Genomic DNA, 19,811 nt, shown 5'->3' with positions numbered 1-19,811 from the left:
AAACGACTGAGTCACATTACTTGAGCGACCATTAGTCTTTTGTGTCCACGGTTCACATTACAGATGCTGAACGAGAGATGGATAAACACTTTGCTGTGGAAATTCATTTCAAGACGAGGCCATGATGAGAGGAAGGCCCTTTCTTCAAGCCATCTTTACTAGAGCCTTTGACGACCGTGACTCAATACTGGGCACTTGTATAGAGAAGAAAAAAAAAGCCCAAAAAGTAGCAAAAATTCACTTTAAACCTTTGTATCCATGAATCTAATGGACATAAAGTGTGAACTTCATGTAAAACATATTATGTGCAAGTATCATAGGAGTGCTCTAATACTGCTGTTCTAATACCAATGCCCTTGGCATGTGCTTAGTGCAGAGAGGTCCAGATGGGGCTCTGGGATGTGATGATTGGGAGAACGTCAGTTCTCAGCATTTGAGGACTCCCTACTCAGGCATTTAGCTAAACACCTGCTCAGTCAAAAGCCAGTGCAGCTGTCAGGCATGATCACACTGGGGTCTGAGAAAGGACACACACACACACACACACACACACACACACACACACACACACACACACACACACACACACACACACACACACACACACACACACACACACAGGGACGTGTGTACAGTATTTAAAGCACAATAAGCCACTGGTTCCAGCTACCTGAAAGCACAGGGTTTCTACAAGGGAACTCGGACCAGTGCATGCACACGCACAGTTTTATTTCTAACCTTAGAGCAAGAAGGTTGGAGGATGCATACTAAAACCTGGCAAAGGGACAATTATCAAACGACAACTCTACAAAAGGCTAGAAATGGTGTTAAGCAATATAGTTCTAATATTTCGGTTTTAAGAGCCAACATTTTGGCGACTGAAGTGCATAACTTCATTTATACTCTTACCAACATCAAAAGAGGTCAATTTTAAGAACACATAAGAAGGTGCTGTAACCTTGGATTTGACTAGGTAGCACCAAGAAAATCAGTCTGGTTTAGGTCATTTTAACTGAGTGGTGCTCTGATCCAAACCCCACTGCTAGTGCCATATAGAATATCACTCTGGGGAATTTTGCAGGGCAACTAAGCTCAAGCACTGATTCTGTTCAGATCAAATACAGTGATAAAGAATGCAGTGGTACTGGAGTAAGGGATACGAAAAGGGAGAGAGCAATTTTAAACATGAGAATCAAGACGGGCTTATGCCACCAGAAAAGTGTACACAAAATGCAAGCTGTTATACCTGTCACCATTTAAACAAACGCATTTACTAGTTTAACAATATATGCAAAGAAGTGCACGATACTACAAGCCATGTTGAGCAATATGTCTTTTAGATTCAAATTGATCTAAGAGAATTAACAGGTGTTTTTGTTACATTTTAATTTGTTCATTCCTAAAACATCTGTAAAACAGGGTAACTTAGTATTGAAACTTGTTTGAATTGGACAATCTCTTAGTTTATTGTTAGTAAATTGTTCTTAGCCTTTTAGCAATTTACACTGAAATACATTACTGGCTGCTTAGCTGAAAGTAACTGAAGTAGTTACTCATTATAGAGTAACAATACAAAAACACGCTATACTGATTTTTTTCCACTATTACAATAAAACATGGAATAAATGCTAAACTAAAGCAGATAATGCAACCATTTTTAGAGAGAACTTCAATCAGCAGCTTAGTAAATACTGATCAATGAAGAGCTCAAGTGGAACAAAAACCAGTATACAAAGGTCTGCTCCAGGACCGCAGCCGAACATCTTTGGCCTAGATAATTCACGACAGCTCAGTCATCAGCTCCACTACTTTCAGATGTGCTACTGGCAAGATGCAAAATGATGAACCTTCATGAGGCTCCTTCATTGTGCACTTTAGCAATCAAAATTTTGAGTTACTGCTTTTCCTTCCACAACACAAAGTCCCACACTAATACCATTAGTAATACACCAGAACTAACAATACATTCTGTAAAATCATTAAGCTGTAATGTACTCCCTAAAGTCATCATTTAATGAAATACAATGTTTACCAAATCTGCCACTTTCTGCATTCTGACAATACATTGATATAGATTAGATTTCATTAATTTCTCTTGACTTTTATTCATATGGCTATATGTATTACCTAATCAAAGTCAAAATAATGGTAAAAATGTTGACTGTTATTTAGTTTAACGTGCAAATCGAGCCAAGCGTCCTCTAATAGCTGAAAACAGGACTGGCCCCCTCCAAGATTCGCTGCTGCACTTGGTACTAAATCAAAAGTAAATTTGTGACTGGGGTTTTTATTACAGGTGTTAGTGACACTCATTTTTAACCATTTAACATATTTTTGGATCAAGTTCTTCATTTTCAAATCATACAGATTAGCTATAGTGCAAGCAACCAAACCAGACTCATTTCCCTCCTACATTAAAACAATGTTTCACAGGGATGCGGTGGGGTGGCCAAGTAAACATGGCAGCCAGAAAGAGAGCAGGAGACAGAAGCAGCACTATTTCCTTACGGCACAGTACACCACAAGAAAACCACAGTGTCACAGTGGGAAAAAAAAAAAGACAAGGGCACTGAGGCAGAACAAGGGGAGGAAATGCAGGAACACAGAAACACCTAGAAAGAGAAAGAGCAATGCAGGACACTGAGGCATGCTGGGATTTGTCTGTGTGGTGGTTGACACACTTTCCTCAGGTGGTGTCCTGTGTGCTAAATGGCTGGGTATGCGAGTGTCTGTGTGTTTATGTAGATGTGTGTACAGCGATGAGGGTTTCAGCTTTAATATGATGTCTCCAGATTGAAGCTGGACACTAACAAGACAGGGTCGACAAAGAGAGGGGCGTGTGAGAAGGGAGAGATCAATAACACTGATGGGCAGAGGCAGGGGTCAGAGGGGCATAGCTTTGCTCAGGCAGGCTGGTCACATGACACTCTCGAAGAGCAGTGTGGCCTTGCCTGGTCCTGGCATGGGAAGCAGTTTTGCCTCAGATTCAGGTGCGAAGTACTCCAGGTGGTGTCTCCCCCAGACTGGAGCTGTGAGATGTTGCCAGCGCTGCAGAGTGAATGGCATACCGGTCACTAACAGACAATGGAACACATATAGTGACCATAACACACAGATGGACACACGCAGAGCACACCTCTCGCAGGGAGCCCTTGCAGCGCAGCAGCTTGTACAGCACTGTGACAGGGATACACAGCATGGAGGAGAGTGCCAGCCCCCAGCCTAGGGCCTCTCCCCACCATGGGTACACGTAGCTTGAGTTGTAGGTCAGAGGCTTGTAGTTTACAACGTGGAATAGGAAGATTCCCTGTAAGCAAACTCAAACAAACACAGAAACACACACAGCCACAGACACAGACACAGAGAAACACACACAGTTTTCAGTTTGTGAATGATCGAAACGGTCTATTGTGCGTTCTTTATCACCAAATTCAAAAAAGCACTGACATTTTTAAAACTGTATAGGCTTAAAACACTGCATTCTAGTATCATTCATGAATTTTTTTAAAATTGCAAAATGCTCATTGGGGACATAAAAAGAGGTTGTTAACAGCCTGACTAATTAAAAAACATGACAACATTGTTTCATAAATTCTTAACTGAAGTAAGCCAAGGCACTTAGAGAGTTTAAGGTTGCTCCAGTTACAATTCCAGTATAACTGTCACCAGGGGGCGCAATTGTAGTGAATACACATATCTGCGTGACACATGTTTATTTGTTTAGCAGACACTTACCTCCAAAGTGACTTCCAATGCACTCTATGTAGTTTTATCAGCCCACACATCTTACTCACCAAGGTGACCTACACTGCTAGATACACTACTTACAAAGGGTCACTCATCCATATCAGTGGAACACACTCTCTCTGTCACTCACACACTACTGGTGAACCTGAACAGCATGTCTTTGGCTTGTGGGAGGAAACCAGAGCATCTGGAGGATACCCACGCTACTCGCTGTGCCACCATGCCAACTTTGCACTGGCTGTTTCAGAGAAGAGTGCCTTATTCCTTTACACAGCTACCTCAAACAAATAATCAGACTGTGCTGTTTCCACATTCTTATATAATACATTAGTGTAAGTCATCATTAGGGATAACAGCCGGTGTCGGTTAAATGATTTGCTGTTTGTGATTGCTGTGCGGGACTTTGTGACCGGACAGCAGAGTCTAAGGTGAAGTATTATGCTTTTTGGCACATTCTTTGAAATCTCTGAAACTGATGACTGCTGATGATGCTCAACCACTCACCACGCACACCAGAGGTGTGACGTAGGACCAGCACCACTTCATATAGGGCAGCGGGCGGTAGCCAATCATCCGGGCCACATCATCCATGAAGCGGTCTGCCCCTGCAAGCATATCCCAGTGGTGAGGGGCAGGTAGGGGTGATGAAGGGAAATGACGCAGAAGCCTGGACTTGGAACTGCTCTAAATGTCACCTCCTACACAGAGTCCATTCAGGCTCTACTGCCCTCACTCAGAGCTGACAGACTGGTTCCACACAAGGGTTTCCTTGGCAGTCATTAATAGGATTTTGCAAAGTGTACAGTGATACATAGAGGGTTATATTTCTGAACATACTCTCCATTCTCAAAGACAAACAAGATCTGAAATTGATACCACTGTCTGATCTAAGATGCAATCCCAGTTACAATGGGTAGGGGGAACCCTTACCATAGACCCAGGCCAGAACCACGCACTCCCAGAAAGCTTGCCATAGGAGAGTCATCCCACTGGCTGAGTAGTAGTCAAACAGCTGGAACACATACATCCCTCCCTAAGGGGAAGCAGGGAAGAGAACAAGTGAGGACAGCCAGGGTATGAGGCAGAAAGCAGTGAATAAGGTGTTCAAAGACAAGCAGAGAAATCGTGGGTGCTAATTTAAAGCCCTGATGTTGCATCTTGCAGCAATTAATACAGATCATAATCCTCCCAAAGGTGTTAGTTTCAGGTGGAAATATGACATAAAATCACTGCCTCCCTCATTGTCTGACTTCTTACCTCTGTTACCATGGAAAGGTCAATAAAGAAGCAAGTGATGCAACAAATCGCCACAACAACCTCACGACGTAGAGAACCTGCCAGCGAATTAGGAGGAAACATGTCCATAATCCCAGTGATAAAGCCCTCCACCCCTACAAACTGAAATAAAGGAAAAAAAAGGGGTGTATGAGAGAAGGAATGAAAATGATGGGTAAGTTATTCTCAGTTACTAGTTAATTTATATATTTAGTTATTTGGAGTATAACTACATTAAGTAATATGACATATCAAGAATATATTCAGAAAAATTTCAGCACAGAATATTCAAAGACTGGCCTGTGTGCACTGAATTTTATGAACAAGGGTCAATACCAAATGGATGCTTCATGCGAGTTATTAATCAAACAATGTCCCACAATTACAAAAGCAAATTCCAAACTATTCAGTCAGGGTAGAATCAAGCCAGTGTGTGCTATTCATGTAACAGATCAGTTATATTTTGTAAACATCCAGCCACAGAAACCATTATTTGAATATGACCAAAGACTCAAAGTTTACTAAACCAGCTCTAGGCTTAATGCTGTGCCTCTGCACTGAGACATTCCAACACAGAAAATCTGAGCCAAAATATTGTGACACAACACAAAGTCAGATTATGAACTAAATTACCTACTGGGTCACACACACAAGCTGGCCTGCAAAACTATGGTAAGATAGCAAATGTTTTTATAATGTGACTTAAAACACTAATGCAAACCTGCAGGAATAAAGGATTTTTGATAGGCTGGGTACTGAGAGCCAGCAAAGACGCAAACAGATACTGTCTGAAATCGCCAACCTGTAGCAACAGGGACAGTGCAATTCCCTGTCGCACATAAGTAACATTGTCACAAACACAAAAACCTCTTCCTCCAAGTGTAAGACTCCAGCAAGCAGAGGACTTCAAACCAGGCCTGATCAAGTTCTTCATTTCATTTGTGTATGAAGTGACCCGTCTTTCTCCAGTTGCGTCTGTACTTGATGTGAATATAATCTACCCGAAATGTTTGTACTCGGGAAGATTCTGAAATCATGGTACATTGAATTTACATCAAGTCATGAATATCAACCAAGATGATAGTCTGTTTTGGCTGCCCAGTTGTAGTGTTATCCCAACATTGAAAGTGGAAATGACCAGTCCTGTGACAGCACAGCCAGAACTGGTAATAAATGGGGATAGGAGTAATTACACACACACACTATCTGAAACCACTTGTCCCGAGCGGGGTCGCGACAAACCGGAGCCTAACCCAATAACACAGGGCACAAGCCTGGAGGGAGACGGGACACACCCAGAACGGGATGCCAGTCCATCACAAGGCACCCCAAGCAGGACTCAAACCCCAGACCCACCAGAGAGTGGGCACAGGCCAAACCCGCTGAGCCACTGCACCCCCCGGGAGTAATTAATAAAGAGGAAATTTAACATGGCAAGCATGGCATTACAGCAGGACATTACCTGGCTGTCCAAGCCAAGCACCAGCAGCATGAAGAAGAATAGAGCTGCCCAGAGTGGGGCCAGGGGCATCAGGGTGACGGCCTTCGGGTATGCAATGAAGGCCAAGCCTGGTCCTGGAGAGGGTAAGGGATAGCTTCACATGATGTATTGACTACTAATCAGATACAGCAATGAGTAGAAACAGTACTATGTAAATCTCAGTACTGAGATTGAGGCATGATTGCCAATCTTGGAGGCAATCATGGCCAGTTAATTAAATCTAAGACAGGACTTGACAATGACAGCCTTTATAAATGTTCAATGGTCAACAATCACAGCTATTGTGCAGGCATAGATAAGTAAGAGCTTGGGGATTCAACAGTATTCTTATGCTACTGTCAATGCTTGTTTTCTTACAGAAAAAAGCCTTGGTAATAAACTGCCTGAAGAGGCAGTAAAAGCATGCTATGGTCTTCATGGGATAAAAAACTCAAGTAGTGATCAAAATTAATAAATGGTGTGCATGGAGAGCAGAGGGGAAAGTTGAAGGAGCACTATCCACAATCCACTTGGAGACTCACCACTCTCAGCCACCTTGCTGATGTCCACTCCCTGCTCGGCTGCCATGAACCCCAGCACAGAGAACACAACAAACCCGGCAAAGAAACTCGTCCCACTGTTGATCAGGGCCAGAACAAAAGTATCCCTGCAGACAGAGGCATGGAGAGAAACGAAAGGAGTTGGAGGAATAGAAGAAAAGGAGGGGGAAGATTAACAGTAACATCAGCTTCTTTGATAGCTGTGGTTTTCTGTGTTTGGACAATGCACAAACAGACCATAACAACAATGGTGCTATTTATTCACATATCGTTTATGGATGAGGTATGGGAGCTAGAAATACATAATTACACATACCTCATAAGTATGGTTAACACTATCCTCATATCTAGTGAGGTACTAGACAGACTGCTAGCAAATATTTAGGAAAAAATGCAGTTTCCTCCCTAAACTCATGCATCTTTGAATGGAACAGATCTGTGACTGACATTTCGTCTCCGCCAGTTTGCATCTATTTATCTCTCTGAATGCAATCAGCTTAATTCTGGATATAGATGAGGACAGAAGGGGTACGCAGGTCATTGTCCTTAAGACGGAATTATAGACCCTGGAATCAATGTCATAAATCACTGATATATGGTAGATTGGAAAAGCAAGGAAGATCCAGTGACCTTCTGCTTTCCTGCAGAATATGAGCATACGGTTCTGCCAGAAGGTCCCACTGTGTCTGTGTAAAGACCCTGTCCATGCGTGACTATGGCCAACATAGCTTGAATTCTTAACACCGCTTGCCTAGTAATACTGCTAATCAGATATTGCTAAGGAGGGAAATTGCATTCTAAGAACAGGAACAATGTGTGCAAGTGATGGTCTGTGAGAAGGGGGCCAGAATGCCACCTGCTTGTGGATTGTGACATTGTGCAAAGATTTCACCAAACGATGCTCAGGCAAGCCAAGACAAACGAAAGCAATTGCATTCATTAAAAAAAAAAATTAAAATTGTTCCACTCACCGCGGCAATCAAAGGACATCAAAAGGTCAAAATACATTCAATTTGACGTCTGAATGTTTTGTATTTGAAATATATTGTAAAAGAATTACGTTAGGTTAGAGGAAAGCAGACAAAGCGTCACATTAAAATGTCTTTTTGGGGACATAATCTAATATGATTCTCACTACCCATAACAGAGAATAGATTCCCATTTGACTACTCCCCACTGTCATGTTCACCATATGTTCATAGATCACCATGTGTTCTGTCCCATTTTAAACTTCTGAACCTGTATATTTTCTATCTTTTATCGAGGATGTTTTTTGCAGAATGTACCACAAATATTTTTGTATATCGATTTAATAGGTTCAACATTTTAAAAATCAGTTAAAAACATTAAATTAAAAATATCTCCAGGTAACTACCTTCCCTGTGAGCAGCAGAAAAAAACAACTAAAAAACTATCCATGTTCAAGTGTTTAGGTAGAGAAATGATCATTCTAACCATGATGACCATGAGCTATGTCTACAAAAAAAACAACAACAAAGTGTCAAGATGGTAGGCAACTTAAAGGTTTCCAGGAAATGTACTATTTGTTGAATTTTAACTTAATTTAAAATTGTCATTGAGGACTCACTGGTAGCAGTTGTTGTGAAAGCGGTTATAGCTGCCCAAGGCGGTCAGCGCACCCAGACCGATGGCATAGGAGAAAAAGATCTGGGTTCCAGCATCAATCCATACCTAAGCAATAGTGAGGTCAACAGAGCCACCTGTTATCCACATATTCGTATCCTGATAAAAAGGCAAATCATTCACTGCTGCTCCCGTTTAGCCATAATAGGCTTACGTTATGCACACGGCACCTAACAGTCACAACTGCTGTTCTCTCAGTCAAACAGTGATTCACACACTCACATCAGGGCACAGATGAATTACTGGTAGACATTTACAGTCACACAGCAGCAAATTCTATGTATATGTTCAGTGGTTTTAACATATGAGCAAAAAACACTACATAATTTGTTATTCAGATACAACTACTTAATGTGCTCTTTGGCATCTTAAACAAACAAAGGTACAACTGATAAAAAGCAGAGCGCATATACATAGACTCTGCACATTCTGATGTATTTCTTCTGCACCTTGTTATTTTGCTAAGTATTATTTTCATGCAGTCTTTAATGGTAAACATTGAAGATTCAAGCTCTGCCTTTCACATTTCCTGAGGGTCACATTTCAAGCTTTTTTCAACTGTTGCTAAGGGCAAATGTAGACCGCGGGTCCTCACACCTGGGCCTCCCACAGCTTTGACCAGTCAGGCTTCAGATAGTACACAATGCCATCCAGAGCACCAGGCAGGGTGACGCCATGGGCCAGCAGCACCACCAGCACCACGTAGGGGAATAGAGCTGTGAAATACACCACCTGAAACGCACACAGCAATGGACAGCACTCAGACAATGTGTCTCAGATACACTCAGCATTGTAAAAGACTATCATTGCAAGTATGTTTTAATTGTGAAGTACATGAAATAAAAAAGAATCCCACCGGTTTATCACATGATGTCATGCCAAATCGGTGTTATTTAGTTATTTAATGGCACTATAAAGGATCAACTTTAATAAAATGACATATAATGAAGCTACTTCCTGGATACTGCTTGATATGCTGTCCTGCACAAGTTTAGTCCAGCGCAAAAAACTAAGAGTTAATGTTTCAGTTTTTTTAAGGTTCCAACAAAGTCAGGCTTTCGGCTTATCAAACACACAGCACATTTACTACATAAACTTATTTACTGTGTTCCTGCAATCATATTTCCAGAAAACATTCACAGCAAAGGGTGGGGGTGATAGTTGCTCCATTATTAAACTCCAACAGTACATTTAATACAGTAAATTCTTTAACTAAAAATAACCTTTCAGTGAATTCACAGAGCAGAAGGTCACATGGGGTAAATGATGGGAGGAGCTGGTGTGACAAAAATACATGCTCTCATACTGAATATTTTAAACCTGTAAACCCCTTGATGTAGACAGTAGGAGGAAAAAGCTCTGGTTATCCGAACACAAACTGGAGTGAACAAAGAAGGACATAATCAGCTTATAAGGGGAAAGTTGAATTGAGTTCCTTGTTTTCACCATCGTTTGGGTCCCAGGGTCTCACTGTGAGGCACAAATGCAAGGAAACAAAAGCTGGTCTGAGCTGGGTGCAGGCGGCTGCAAGGAGGGATTCATGGAATCTCATTACTGCCCTGTAACTTCCCCCTCCACAGACACGACCCACCCATCATGTAGGGAAGTGGGACACCATTCCACTGCAGGGCAACTACACACTCATTCACTCACACATACACAAGCTTCAAGCAGTTCAGTGTCACCAATTGCACCTCAAACACAAGTCTTTGGACTGTGGGAAGAAACCAGAGCAGCCTCCAGGAAATCTACTAGAACACAGGGTGAACATACAAACTACACACAGACTGAATTGGATTTGAACCCACAGCACAGGAGCTGTTGGAGCTACCCACTGTGTCATTATGCTTAATAAAATGAACAGTTTAATTTTACTATCAAGATTTGTTTTTTTCCAGACAGCTGTTTAAAGCTCAGGAGAAAAAAGTAGGGTCTGGTCTAAAGTTATGTGAAACGGCAAATCCCACAGATAATTCATACCTATGGAAAAGTACAGGTTAAGTGAAAAAAGTTTTACCATTTTAGGCAGGATAAGGTCAGTGTTTAAGCATAAAATGCTGCAGCTGGGGTTAGGATTAGCAGTAATGGCAGGGTGTTAATGAAATGCCAGTATGCAGTTTAATAACATGCCCTTCAACTGAGATTGGCAAATATATAATTTTGCAAGCTTCTCTACAGGGGAGTTTTAATTTTCTTTTTTTCACATTCCATTGACTTACAGCACACCGCCTTGGATGGGACTCAAAAGGCTCAGATTCACACGCGGCTACAGGCACGTACGTGTACGCTCACCTTGCCGGTGGACTTGACTCCCTTCCAGATACAGAAGTACACAAAGATCCAGGTGGCCACCAGGCACAGGACCATGTGAACACTGACTTCTCCCAACTCATCCAGACCCCCCGACAATCGGAGCACCTTCCGCCTATGAGACGAAAAAGCTGGCATCAGAATAGGTGGGCAGACAGATAACACAGACCCAAAGAGTTGAGCAAGCCTTGACTGGTGCGATTTAAACAATTAAAAAAATCCCATTGTACACATTACTTATGGTGTAAAACTAATAAATGTGGATTAGTCTCTTTGGAAAAAATGAACACCACCAAGAGATACAAACCAGAAGGGAATGAAAGCCAAGGTGAGGCATGGTATACAAAACACAACACTCACAGACAGAGGAACTCACTCCCAGAATTCGATGACAGGAGAGCGCAGGCCCTCCCCCTCTGTGCAGCTGAAGTTGACCGGGAGAAGGGAGGAGAGGTTCAGCAAAGGCTGGCGGGTGGAGAGGTTGGTGAGAGGGGGGAGAAGGGAACTACGATTGGGACAGGCCCTGCGGAAGTCCTGGGTGCAATTAGGTGAGTTCCACGGGTGTCCACAGGTAGCCCATGGAAGTGGTGACGAGAAGGAGTGCAGTAGGAAGTAAAGACCCCACACCAGGATCATGATGTAATAGGTGTTACAGAAGAACACTATCACCATGGAGGCCAGGCCTAAACCTTAAGAAAAAACAGGAAATAGAGGAAAAAGAATGAATTAACAGAGGCAAAGAGAAATATAACAAAACTAATGAGAATAACTTTCAGAGATCTGCGTTTCCACAAAACTCTGTAATGCTCAGTTGTGAGTAACCTCCTTGGGTGAATTACCTTTGAAAAGGGGTACAATGTTCCATGCTGAGATTCCTCCTTGTTTCATGAACTGTCCTAGTGCTATTTCCAGGAAGAACACAGGAATACCTCCAATGAACACAATCAGCATATAGGGGATCAGGAACACACCTGCAGCAACAGAAATTGAAAGAATAACTTGGTGATAAAATATAAACTTTTATGTAAGAGTATTAGAGTTATTTTATTCAGACCCAATTACAATTTGGAGCAATGATCTATTAGTATTTGTATGATATCATCTAACAACTCTGCCATTATATCATTTTTAAAAAGCTGATTTTCCATTTTGGAAAACTGTCAAACTGCAGCAACAGTAACAGCAGAATGCTTCAACATATGATTAGGATCTTGGGCATTTGGCATTGGGCATTAGTTGGTAAGAATTAGTGTATGATTTCACTGTTGCACTTAACAAAGTGGAAATACAGAACAGAGATGGGGTCAAAGATAAAGGCAAGGTCCAAGAAAACAAAAAAAGGTGTGGAAGTAACAGAAATTCTGCATGTGTGTGAAAGGCATAGAAATAGTAATAACAAAAATAAAAAGGGCAGCAAACAGCATAGCAGTTAGAGCCACAGCTACCGTCAGCTCAGCTAATTACAATACATTTCTCCTGTTTAAAAAAGACATTACCCAGTTGTATAAATGGGTAAATCACTGTAAGTAGCTTAACATTGCAAGCTGATTTTGATAAAAGAATTAGGTAAATGTATATTCAAGTAAACCAACCAAAATCATAAGCCATGCCACAGCTGCCACTAGTGTACATAGAAACACGCATGTATGTCCACTGGAAATATTATCAGACTTAAAAAGACAGCTTCAGAATATGAAGGGTGGATTTGCTAAAATAGCCACCAGCAACTTAGTGATATTTATCTCTCCAGGACATAAACAGCCCACATAAATCTTTCATCCGCCATTGGTATTTGCCTTATTGCAAAAAAAAGGGTTTGAATCCTTCTGTACATTGTGGTACTATATTGCTGCTTAGTCTCAAGCCAGTAAAGGTTCTCAGAAATTAAAAATCAATAACAACAATGGAACATAGTATGGACTTTAAAGGGGAGTCTCAGGTGTCCACTGTAGAAGCTGTGAGGAGTGGAAAAAATGCGATAAGACGTGAATGTGAAAAGTAACACTTGTACTCACAAAGAAGGTATCAATAGAAATCTGGAATAGAAGGTAAAATTAGACAGAGGAAAAGGAGGGACAATTTCTTGCTTAACATCCATCAAGTGACCAGTCACTCGCACGTGCTCTCTCCCACTCGCTCCATCTTTCGCTCAGCTGTGTGCAAGTCCTGGTGAAGACATCAGGCCACTGTGGCCTTATAAGGAAGAAACTCAGAACTCAGAAGAGAGACAGATAGACATGGACAGAGAAAAAGAGTGGGATATAAAGACACATTAAATGAAAGATTTATTCAAGTCAAGAAAGGGATGTAATCGAACTGCATTACAGCTTGACCTGAACTTTTAATGTATAAATGGTTTTACAGATATTGCTTATAACCTAAATCACCTTAGACAAAGGCATCAGCTAAATAAGAAATAATGAGTTTTTAAACAACTTAGCTTTTTCTTCATTTCTTTTTAATGGTTCACTTCTTTTTAATTAGAAGTTTGAGGGATGTTTGACAAAGTGTGCGAGAAATTCAAGTCACATTTTTTTTTTTAAATTATGGATAATATGGTTTGTACCAGAATAAAATTGTTTTCCTGAATGGCAACAATGAAAGTTTAGGCATACAAGTGTCAGACACCATACCCTCTAAAATGTTTAATTTCTTCTATGTGACTCCTTGGCTGTCCAAGGACATAACAGTCTATATCTCAGAACATCGGAAGCACAAGGCACAGACAACTCGTTGTCAGGCTTGTATCTGTGCTTCACTAAAACAGCTGCTACAGTGTGCAGAATAAATGTTTGTGAACCAGCCCAGAGGAAGGCAAGGAGCTCATCAGTAACAGGAAAACTTACAACGAGCCCAGCGCTACCTGGGGTGTATCATATGACCTTTTTCAGATGAGCTACATGCAACTATTGCAAAATAAAACAAGACTGTCAAGAAAAAGCTGTAATGGGAGGTAAAATGACACGGAAATGTGGTGATTTGCGAGACGAGGGGGAAGCTATTTCTGGAAAAGGAGGAGGAGGAAAAGGCAGGGAAAGCTTCAAGGGAGTGGTATCAGAAAACAGGGAGGCTGTGTTTATTGCAGGGAGTGTATCTGTGGGATACAGTGCAGACATAAACTGTGCTTTCTATCGAGCGAGACTATGCTGTGAGCAACTGCTACGTGCGCACAGTCATGCAGCAACCTTCCCTTCCCTCTCAGTCCCTCCCCATTCATTCGCTTTCACACTTTTTAACTGGTGCTCGGTCCCTGTCCATTCTTCTGTAACTACAACTATCCATATTTCAATACCGGTATTTCTCCTAATATTTCCACATTTCTTTTTTTTGAAGAGTGCTGCAGCATGCCTGAATCATGCCATTGTATCTTTGTACATGTATGTGTGCGTTCCAGCTCCTGTGGCCAGGCTGGATGGGGGCATCACCTCCGCCATTTTTGTAGCATAGGTATGGAAACCTCCACACGTTGCCCAGTCCCACAGCAAAGCCCACACATGACATGATGAAATCCATTTGTCGGGTCCAGGTCTCTCTTTCTGGTGGGCCACCTCTCCCCTCAGCATCCTCGAGTCCAGGGATGACAACCAGGGGGCGTACGACCACGCCATCCTCCTCAGCTGGCCCACCTGTCTCAACCTGTGCTATATTCTTGTCCCCTGTCCCAAAAGAGTGGGAGTGAGATTGAGGAGAAAAAGAGATAGGTTTAATAACCTCAAGTCATCAGCTAAATCATTCCAGTTTCAGTTCTTGCATAACTTGAAATCACACCTTCTCAACATGTTTTAAAATGAAATATCAAGCATTTACCTACCAATGAATAAATGACATCCATCTTAGGCACAATTTCTCCTTAATGCTTTTTCAAGCTGTAATCACTCCTTATGCTCACTTTCACTTAACACACATGTTGACTGAAACTGCTTGTCCCAGCTGGGGTCATAGCAAACTGGAGCCTGACCTGGCAACAGAGGGCATAGGGCTGGAGGAGGAGGGGGACACACCCAGGATGGGATGCCAGTCTGTCACAAGGCACCCCAAGTGGGACTTGAACCCTAGACCCACCAGAGAGCAGGCCCCAGCCAAACCTACTGCGCCACTGCGCCACTGCACCCCCCCCTTTCGTTTAACACTTGAAGCACAAACAGTTGCATAATGTGGGGTCAAGCTGGCTCTCTGGGAATCCTGGCCTACTTGGAGAGCACTGTACATAAATGTTGACCTGAAGGGGTGCAGGTCTGTAATACAAACTTCACTAGTGTCGATGCTTTTCGGCGCAGCTTTCTGGCAAGGGCAATTCTGCACACTGTTGCTAAAGGCTCCAGAATGAATCCTTTTTTTGAAATGTAAATGTTTATTCCTGTGCAGTATATGAAGCCAAAGAGAAAGTGAAAGAGGGAATAATTCTGCTCAGCAAATATTCTGGTCCTTAGAAACTTAACTTATAAAGATTACATTTATGTACCAACATTAACTCTGTCACACATTAGCACACATTTTTATGACTTTGCTTTATAATACCTGCAAAGTATATTGCTAAAAGTGATATGAAAGCAGTATGAAACACTTATCAGTCCAATGGATATATACTCACAGCCTTTAGGTACAAAGTCCAAAGTTATCATCAACACGCCTCATCACAACCTGTTCTATCAGGCTACTATCATTTCACTGAATAAAACATATTCTCACAGGTCTTAGGGTACACTTTGATATAAACCATTTCACTTGCCAGTTACTCTTCATCTGCCACATGAAACACACAGGATTTTGGAAATAAAATGAAGTGTCTAATTTCTGCGAAAGAGGAAAAAAATAAATAAACCTAAACTGACAAATCTGAAAAGGGGGCAATACTGAGTAACAATAGGTAAAGGGGCTCAAGGCCCCACTGCGTTTGTCATGCGTGAACGCTTATATCCTTGAAAGCCCACAGTGCTTCCTAACACAATTCAGAGTGTAGGTCAATACATTTTAAGTTTATATCCAGAAGTTTGCTCCTTGCTCTCAGTTTCTTGTTCTAAAGACCAAACATGAGGGAGGAGGGAATGCATTCTCTTCCCTCTCTCCGAGAGTATGATTTGTGTACTACGGTGGTGTGTATTGATGTCTAACCATTTTTTGCACATCCCCGCTTTTTTGCCCTGTCTCTTTTTATCCATCTGATACACACACGCTCAATTTCAGGCACTCCAGTCCAGATGCGCACAAGAAAAGCAGTTTTTTTGAGATCAGAGCAGTCAGGGATAGACAGAGACACAAAGAGAGAAAGAGAGATAGTTTAAGCTCTTTTCCAGCTCCATCCATCACTATCATATCGAGTCAGATAACATACATGCTAACAAAGTCACAGAAAATGGCTCTTATAGATTTCATACATTACAAAGCAAACTCCTTTCTTGCCATTATTTACATGGGTATTTTCAGAGGCACACAGCAATGCAAATACTGCCTCATTGCTATAATGTCAGAGCAAACATGTAGACTAATCAAAAAAAGCACTCCAGACAATTTAACATACCTTCTCGGCAATGATCTAAAATGCATGATTAGCCTACAGTGAGTTATGTGATAAGCATATTGCTCATAACATGTAGGAGGCTAAGAGTGAATATCGAACATTTAGGTAGAGCAACACGTTAGTCTTACTTGCGCAAAGGAGAAATTTGGGCTAATTTTCAATAATGAAATGTATGTGGATTCAGATTGCACTGCTCCTTTTAAAAGAAAACGGAATGAAAGTGATTCCAGTTCTGCTGAATGAGTTACAATATACAGCACTACCTGCCCTTAGCTAGACTACTATATAAGTCACGTACAAATTAGTCATCATCCATTTGCAGATATGACAAATATAGTTACGCAGCCTCAGTATGCTGACATACAGGAGGATGGTATTATTTAGCTACATCCCTTAACAGTGTGCGAACCCTGTCATGTGCATGTAAAGGAGCACAGCCACCGTATGAAATATCAAATCATTTGACAAATGTTTTGCCCAAATCACCCCTGACAAGCACATGTTAACCCTTTGTAAAACGATTATTTATTGTCATTGTAATTATTTTCATTATATCTGACCAACCTTGGATGGGCCATTCCAGTTCTCACACAGCAGTGAGTGACATTGAGATGATTTAGAGCTGGCTGACAGCGGGTTAGTCTATAATAATAATAATAATAGAGCTTGTTGTCTACAGCTCATTGAGAACTCGTTTACAGCTGGCTGATAGCTATTTGACGGATGGTTGACAGGTGGTTGAGAGCTGGCTGGGAGCTGTTGGAAGTCTGGTTAGCAGCTGGTTAAGCAGTAGCAGAAATGTCCTCGTCGTCACTCATAGTCATACCGCTAGGAGCTCATCTAGTCACAACGCCGGCGTAGCTTGACGGCATCAAGTGACTCATTCAGGCGCTTACCTTCACCAAGAAGAAACGCAGCCGACACAGGCACAGTAATCATCATCAGGAGGCATCTGTCGCCACAGTTTTCACCAATATGAATATTAATAATCATAATCATACCTGAAATGTGGTCTTCTTCCACCTCCGGCGACATTCTCTTGTTTCTGGTCAAAAAAGGGGATAGTCTTTTTTATAAAAATCGTAATAAAATGTAGAGAAAGTGCGCTTTGTTCAGTTCTCTCTCCTTTTTCGTCTTTTTTATTTTAGCCTTGTTCAATTTTATTATAAAAATATGCTTTAGCTATATTTAGCTGGCCAGCTAGCTATAGCCAGAGATGGTAATATTTACACGCGCCAAAGACAGAGGTGTGCGGGGGGAGAAGATTCAAAAGCAGTCGACAAAGCACTTGAAGGTGAGCCTGAAGAATCTCATGGATAAAAGTTAAAGGAAAATAAACAGTAAAGCTTGAGTCTGGGGTCTCTTCTTCTTTTTCGATTCAAATCTCCCGGATTTGACGCGATATCGCCGCCTCTGCAGCGTCGTCCTCGCGCTCTGAAGAACTAAGCGGAGAAAGAGAGCCTCACAGCCCCGCGCGTCGCCCACCCCCTCCTCGCGCGCTCTCTTCGCCGCGATTGGTCAGTCGCCGCGTGTTTCGCCGCACGCTCCACACCGCAACATCACCCGTCTCGCTCTCCTCGAGCTCCCTCCCAGGCGCGCCGCTTCAGCTGTCGAACTTCGGTAGCGTTTTGTATCGACACGCTGATACTGCGACAGGTGAAAGGTGTCTCTGCGCGTGTTATGTTTAATCTCTTTATGAAATTGCATTTATCGAATTGCTCCATTGACCTGTTTTCCGCAAGATCGTTTTGTGTTATTACATAAATTGATACTGTTATATAGTACCTGTAATCCTTTGGTTTACGCATTTCTCAAGGTGACTTGCTGCAATGTCAGGAGGATAGGATGAAACATTGTTTTTCAGAGCTTTACTCTGAAATCGAATTTTGTCCTTTAAAAGTCATTGATTGAGCCTTGAGGAATCCGCACACGGACACACAGATTCTTGTTGCTTTAGTGTGTAACATTTTACAAACTGTTTTACAACCGTTCATCGGCAAGTAGTCACTTACACGGTTCGGGTTATATTTAGATGTATAGTTATACAAAATACTGCGATTTTACATGATTTTTTTCTGATTCACGAGATAGCGGTGCAGACTTCAGTACCTCCAAAAACTCATATCCCTACATTTGCATTACATCTATTACTTTAAATGACGTTTTCCTGAAAGCAGTTCAGACGTTTTTACTAAAGCCATTGCAAGTACCTTTCTCAAGGGCAACATAGCCCGGAGGTGGGGTTCGAACCTATAACCTTCGGATCGCTGTAACAGCAGCTCTAACCACAGTGGCAGTTATCCTAATTTTTAGCTTTAGACTTTAGTTCTGCCTCCTCTCTGTAGATACTGTACAGTAAAGGGATGTCTCAGCGCCCCTCCTTGTTCTACAGCTATGGAATGAGCTTCTTAACATCAGAACTTCTCCCAGTTTCCTGACCTTCACACCCTCCTCAGCTCACAACACCTTTATACTGTTGAGTTGCTTCTACCTACCATGTCTTCTTACCGAATACCTTCCACTGGGCTCATGTTAACAGATTAGTTATATTTATTTATTTAGCAAACGTTTATCTCCAAAGCAACTTCTGATGAACTCTATGTAGTGTTATCAGCCCACACACCTTATTCACCAAGGTGACTTACGCTGTTAGATACACTACTTACAATGGGTCACTCATACATACATCAGTGGAACACACTTTCTGTGTCACTCACACACTATGGGTGAACCTAAACAGCATGTCTTTGGACTGTGGGAGGAAACCAGAGCACCCAGAGAGAACATGCAAACTCCACACAGACTGAGCGGAGATCAAACCCACATCCTCTTGCATCACCCAGGCGCTGTGAGACAGCTGCACTAATTACTGTGCCACTGAGCCGCCGAGTTCTATAATACTGTAACGGCACTGAGGGGAACTGAAATAGCTCCATGTAAATAGTTGTTATTAATGTGCACACTGGGGAACATGGTGGTGCAGCAGGTTTGCCCAGGTCCCTCTATGTGGGGAGCCTGCGGTTTGAGTCCTGCTTTGGGTTCCCTGCAACAGAGTGGCGTACCATCCTGGGTGTGTCCCCTTGTGCCCTGTGTTGCCAGGTTAGGCTCTGGTGTGCTGCAGCCCTGCTTGGGACAAGTGGTCTCTGACAGTGTGTGCAATGTTCATGTCTGTGCATAGTTTGGTATTCTGTTATGATTGGTTGTTTTATTGTTTATGTTTAGTTTGTTACGGGGGATTCTGGGTAATTCTAGGGGTGGTCTCCTAACCGTTGTGCAC

The 19,811-nt window shown here is 42.1% G+C and overlaps 1 protein-coding gene across 3 annotated transcripts; it reads right to left on the bottom strand.

Annotated features, from left to right (window-relative positions):
- Nucleotides 1-580: 580 nt before the first annotated feature.
- LOC108925640 (sodium- and chloride-dependent creatine transporter 1) lies at nucleotides 581-18,021 on the bottom strand. Of its 3 annotated transcripts, XM_018737765.2 has the most exons (15): nucleotides 17,765-18,021; nucleotides 17,536-17,579; nucleotides 14,442-14,672; nucleotides 11,856-11,987; nucleotides 11,393-11,705; nucleotides 10,999-11,131; nucleotides 9,304-9,438; nucleotides 8,651-8,754; nucleotides 7,045-7,169; nucleotides 6,485-6,597; nucleotides 5,005-5,145; nucleotides 4,678-4,780; nucleotides 4,252-4,352; nucleotides 3,137-3,307; nucleotides 581-3,048 (listed from the first exon to the last, which is right to left on the bottom strand). In XM_018737765.2, exons 2-15 carry the CDS (start codon nucleotides 17,567-17,569, stop codon nucleotides 2,917-2,919), a joined length of 1,968 nt encoding a protein of 655 aa, XP_018593281.1. In that variant the 5' UTR covers nucleotides 17,570-17,579; nucleotides 17,765-18,021; the 3' UTR covers nucleotides 581-2,916. The 3 variants fall into 3 exon arrangements, with proteins under 3 accessions (XP_018593281.1, XP_018593280.1, XP_018593282.1); XM_018737764.2 differs by having other exon boundaries at nucleotides 17,536-18,021; XM_018737766.1 differs by lacking the exon at nucleotides 581-3,048 and having other exon boundaries at nucleotides 3,196-3,318; nucleotides 17,536-18,021.
- Nucleotides 18,022-19,811: the final 1,790 nt, after the last annotated feature.

The sequence above is a fragment of the Scleropages formosus genome, chromosome 2 (genome assembly GCF_900964775.1).
Source record: "Scleropages formosus chromosome 2, fSclFor1.1, whole genome shotgun sequence".
Classification (NCBI taxonomy): domain Eukaryota; kingdom Metazoa; phylum Chordata; class Actinopteri; order Osteoglossiformes; family Osteoglossidae; genus Scleropages; species Scleropages formosus.
This window is presented reverse-complemented; position numbering and strand designations above follow the sequence as displayed.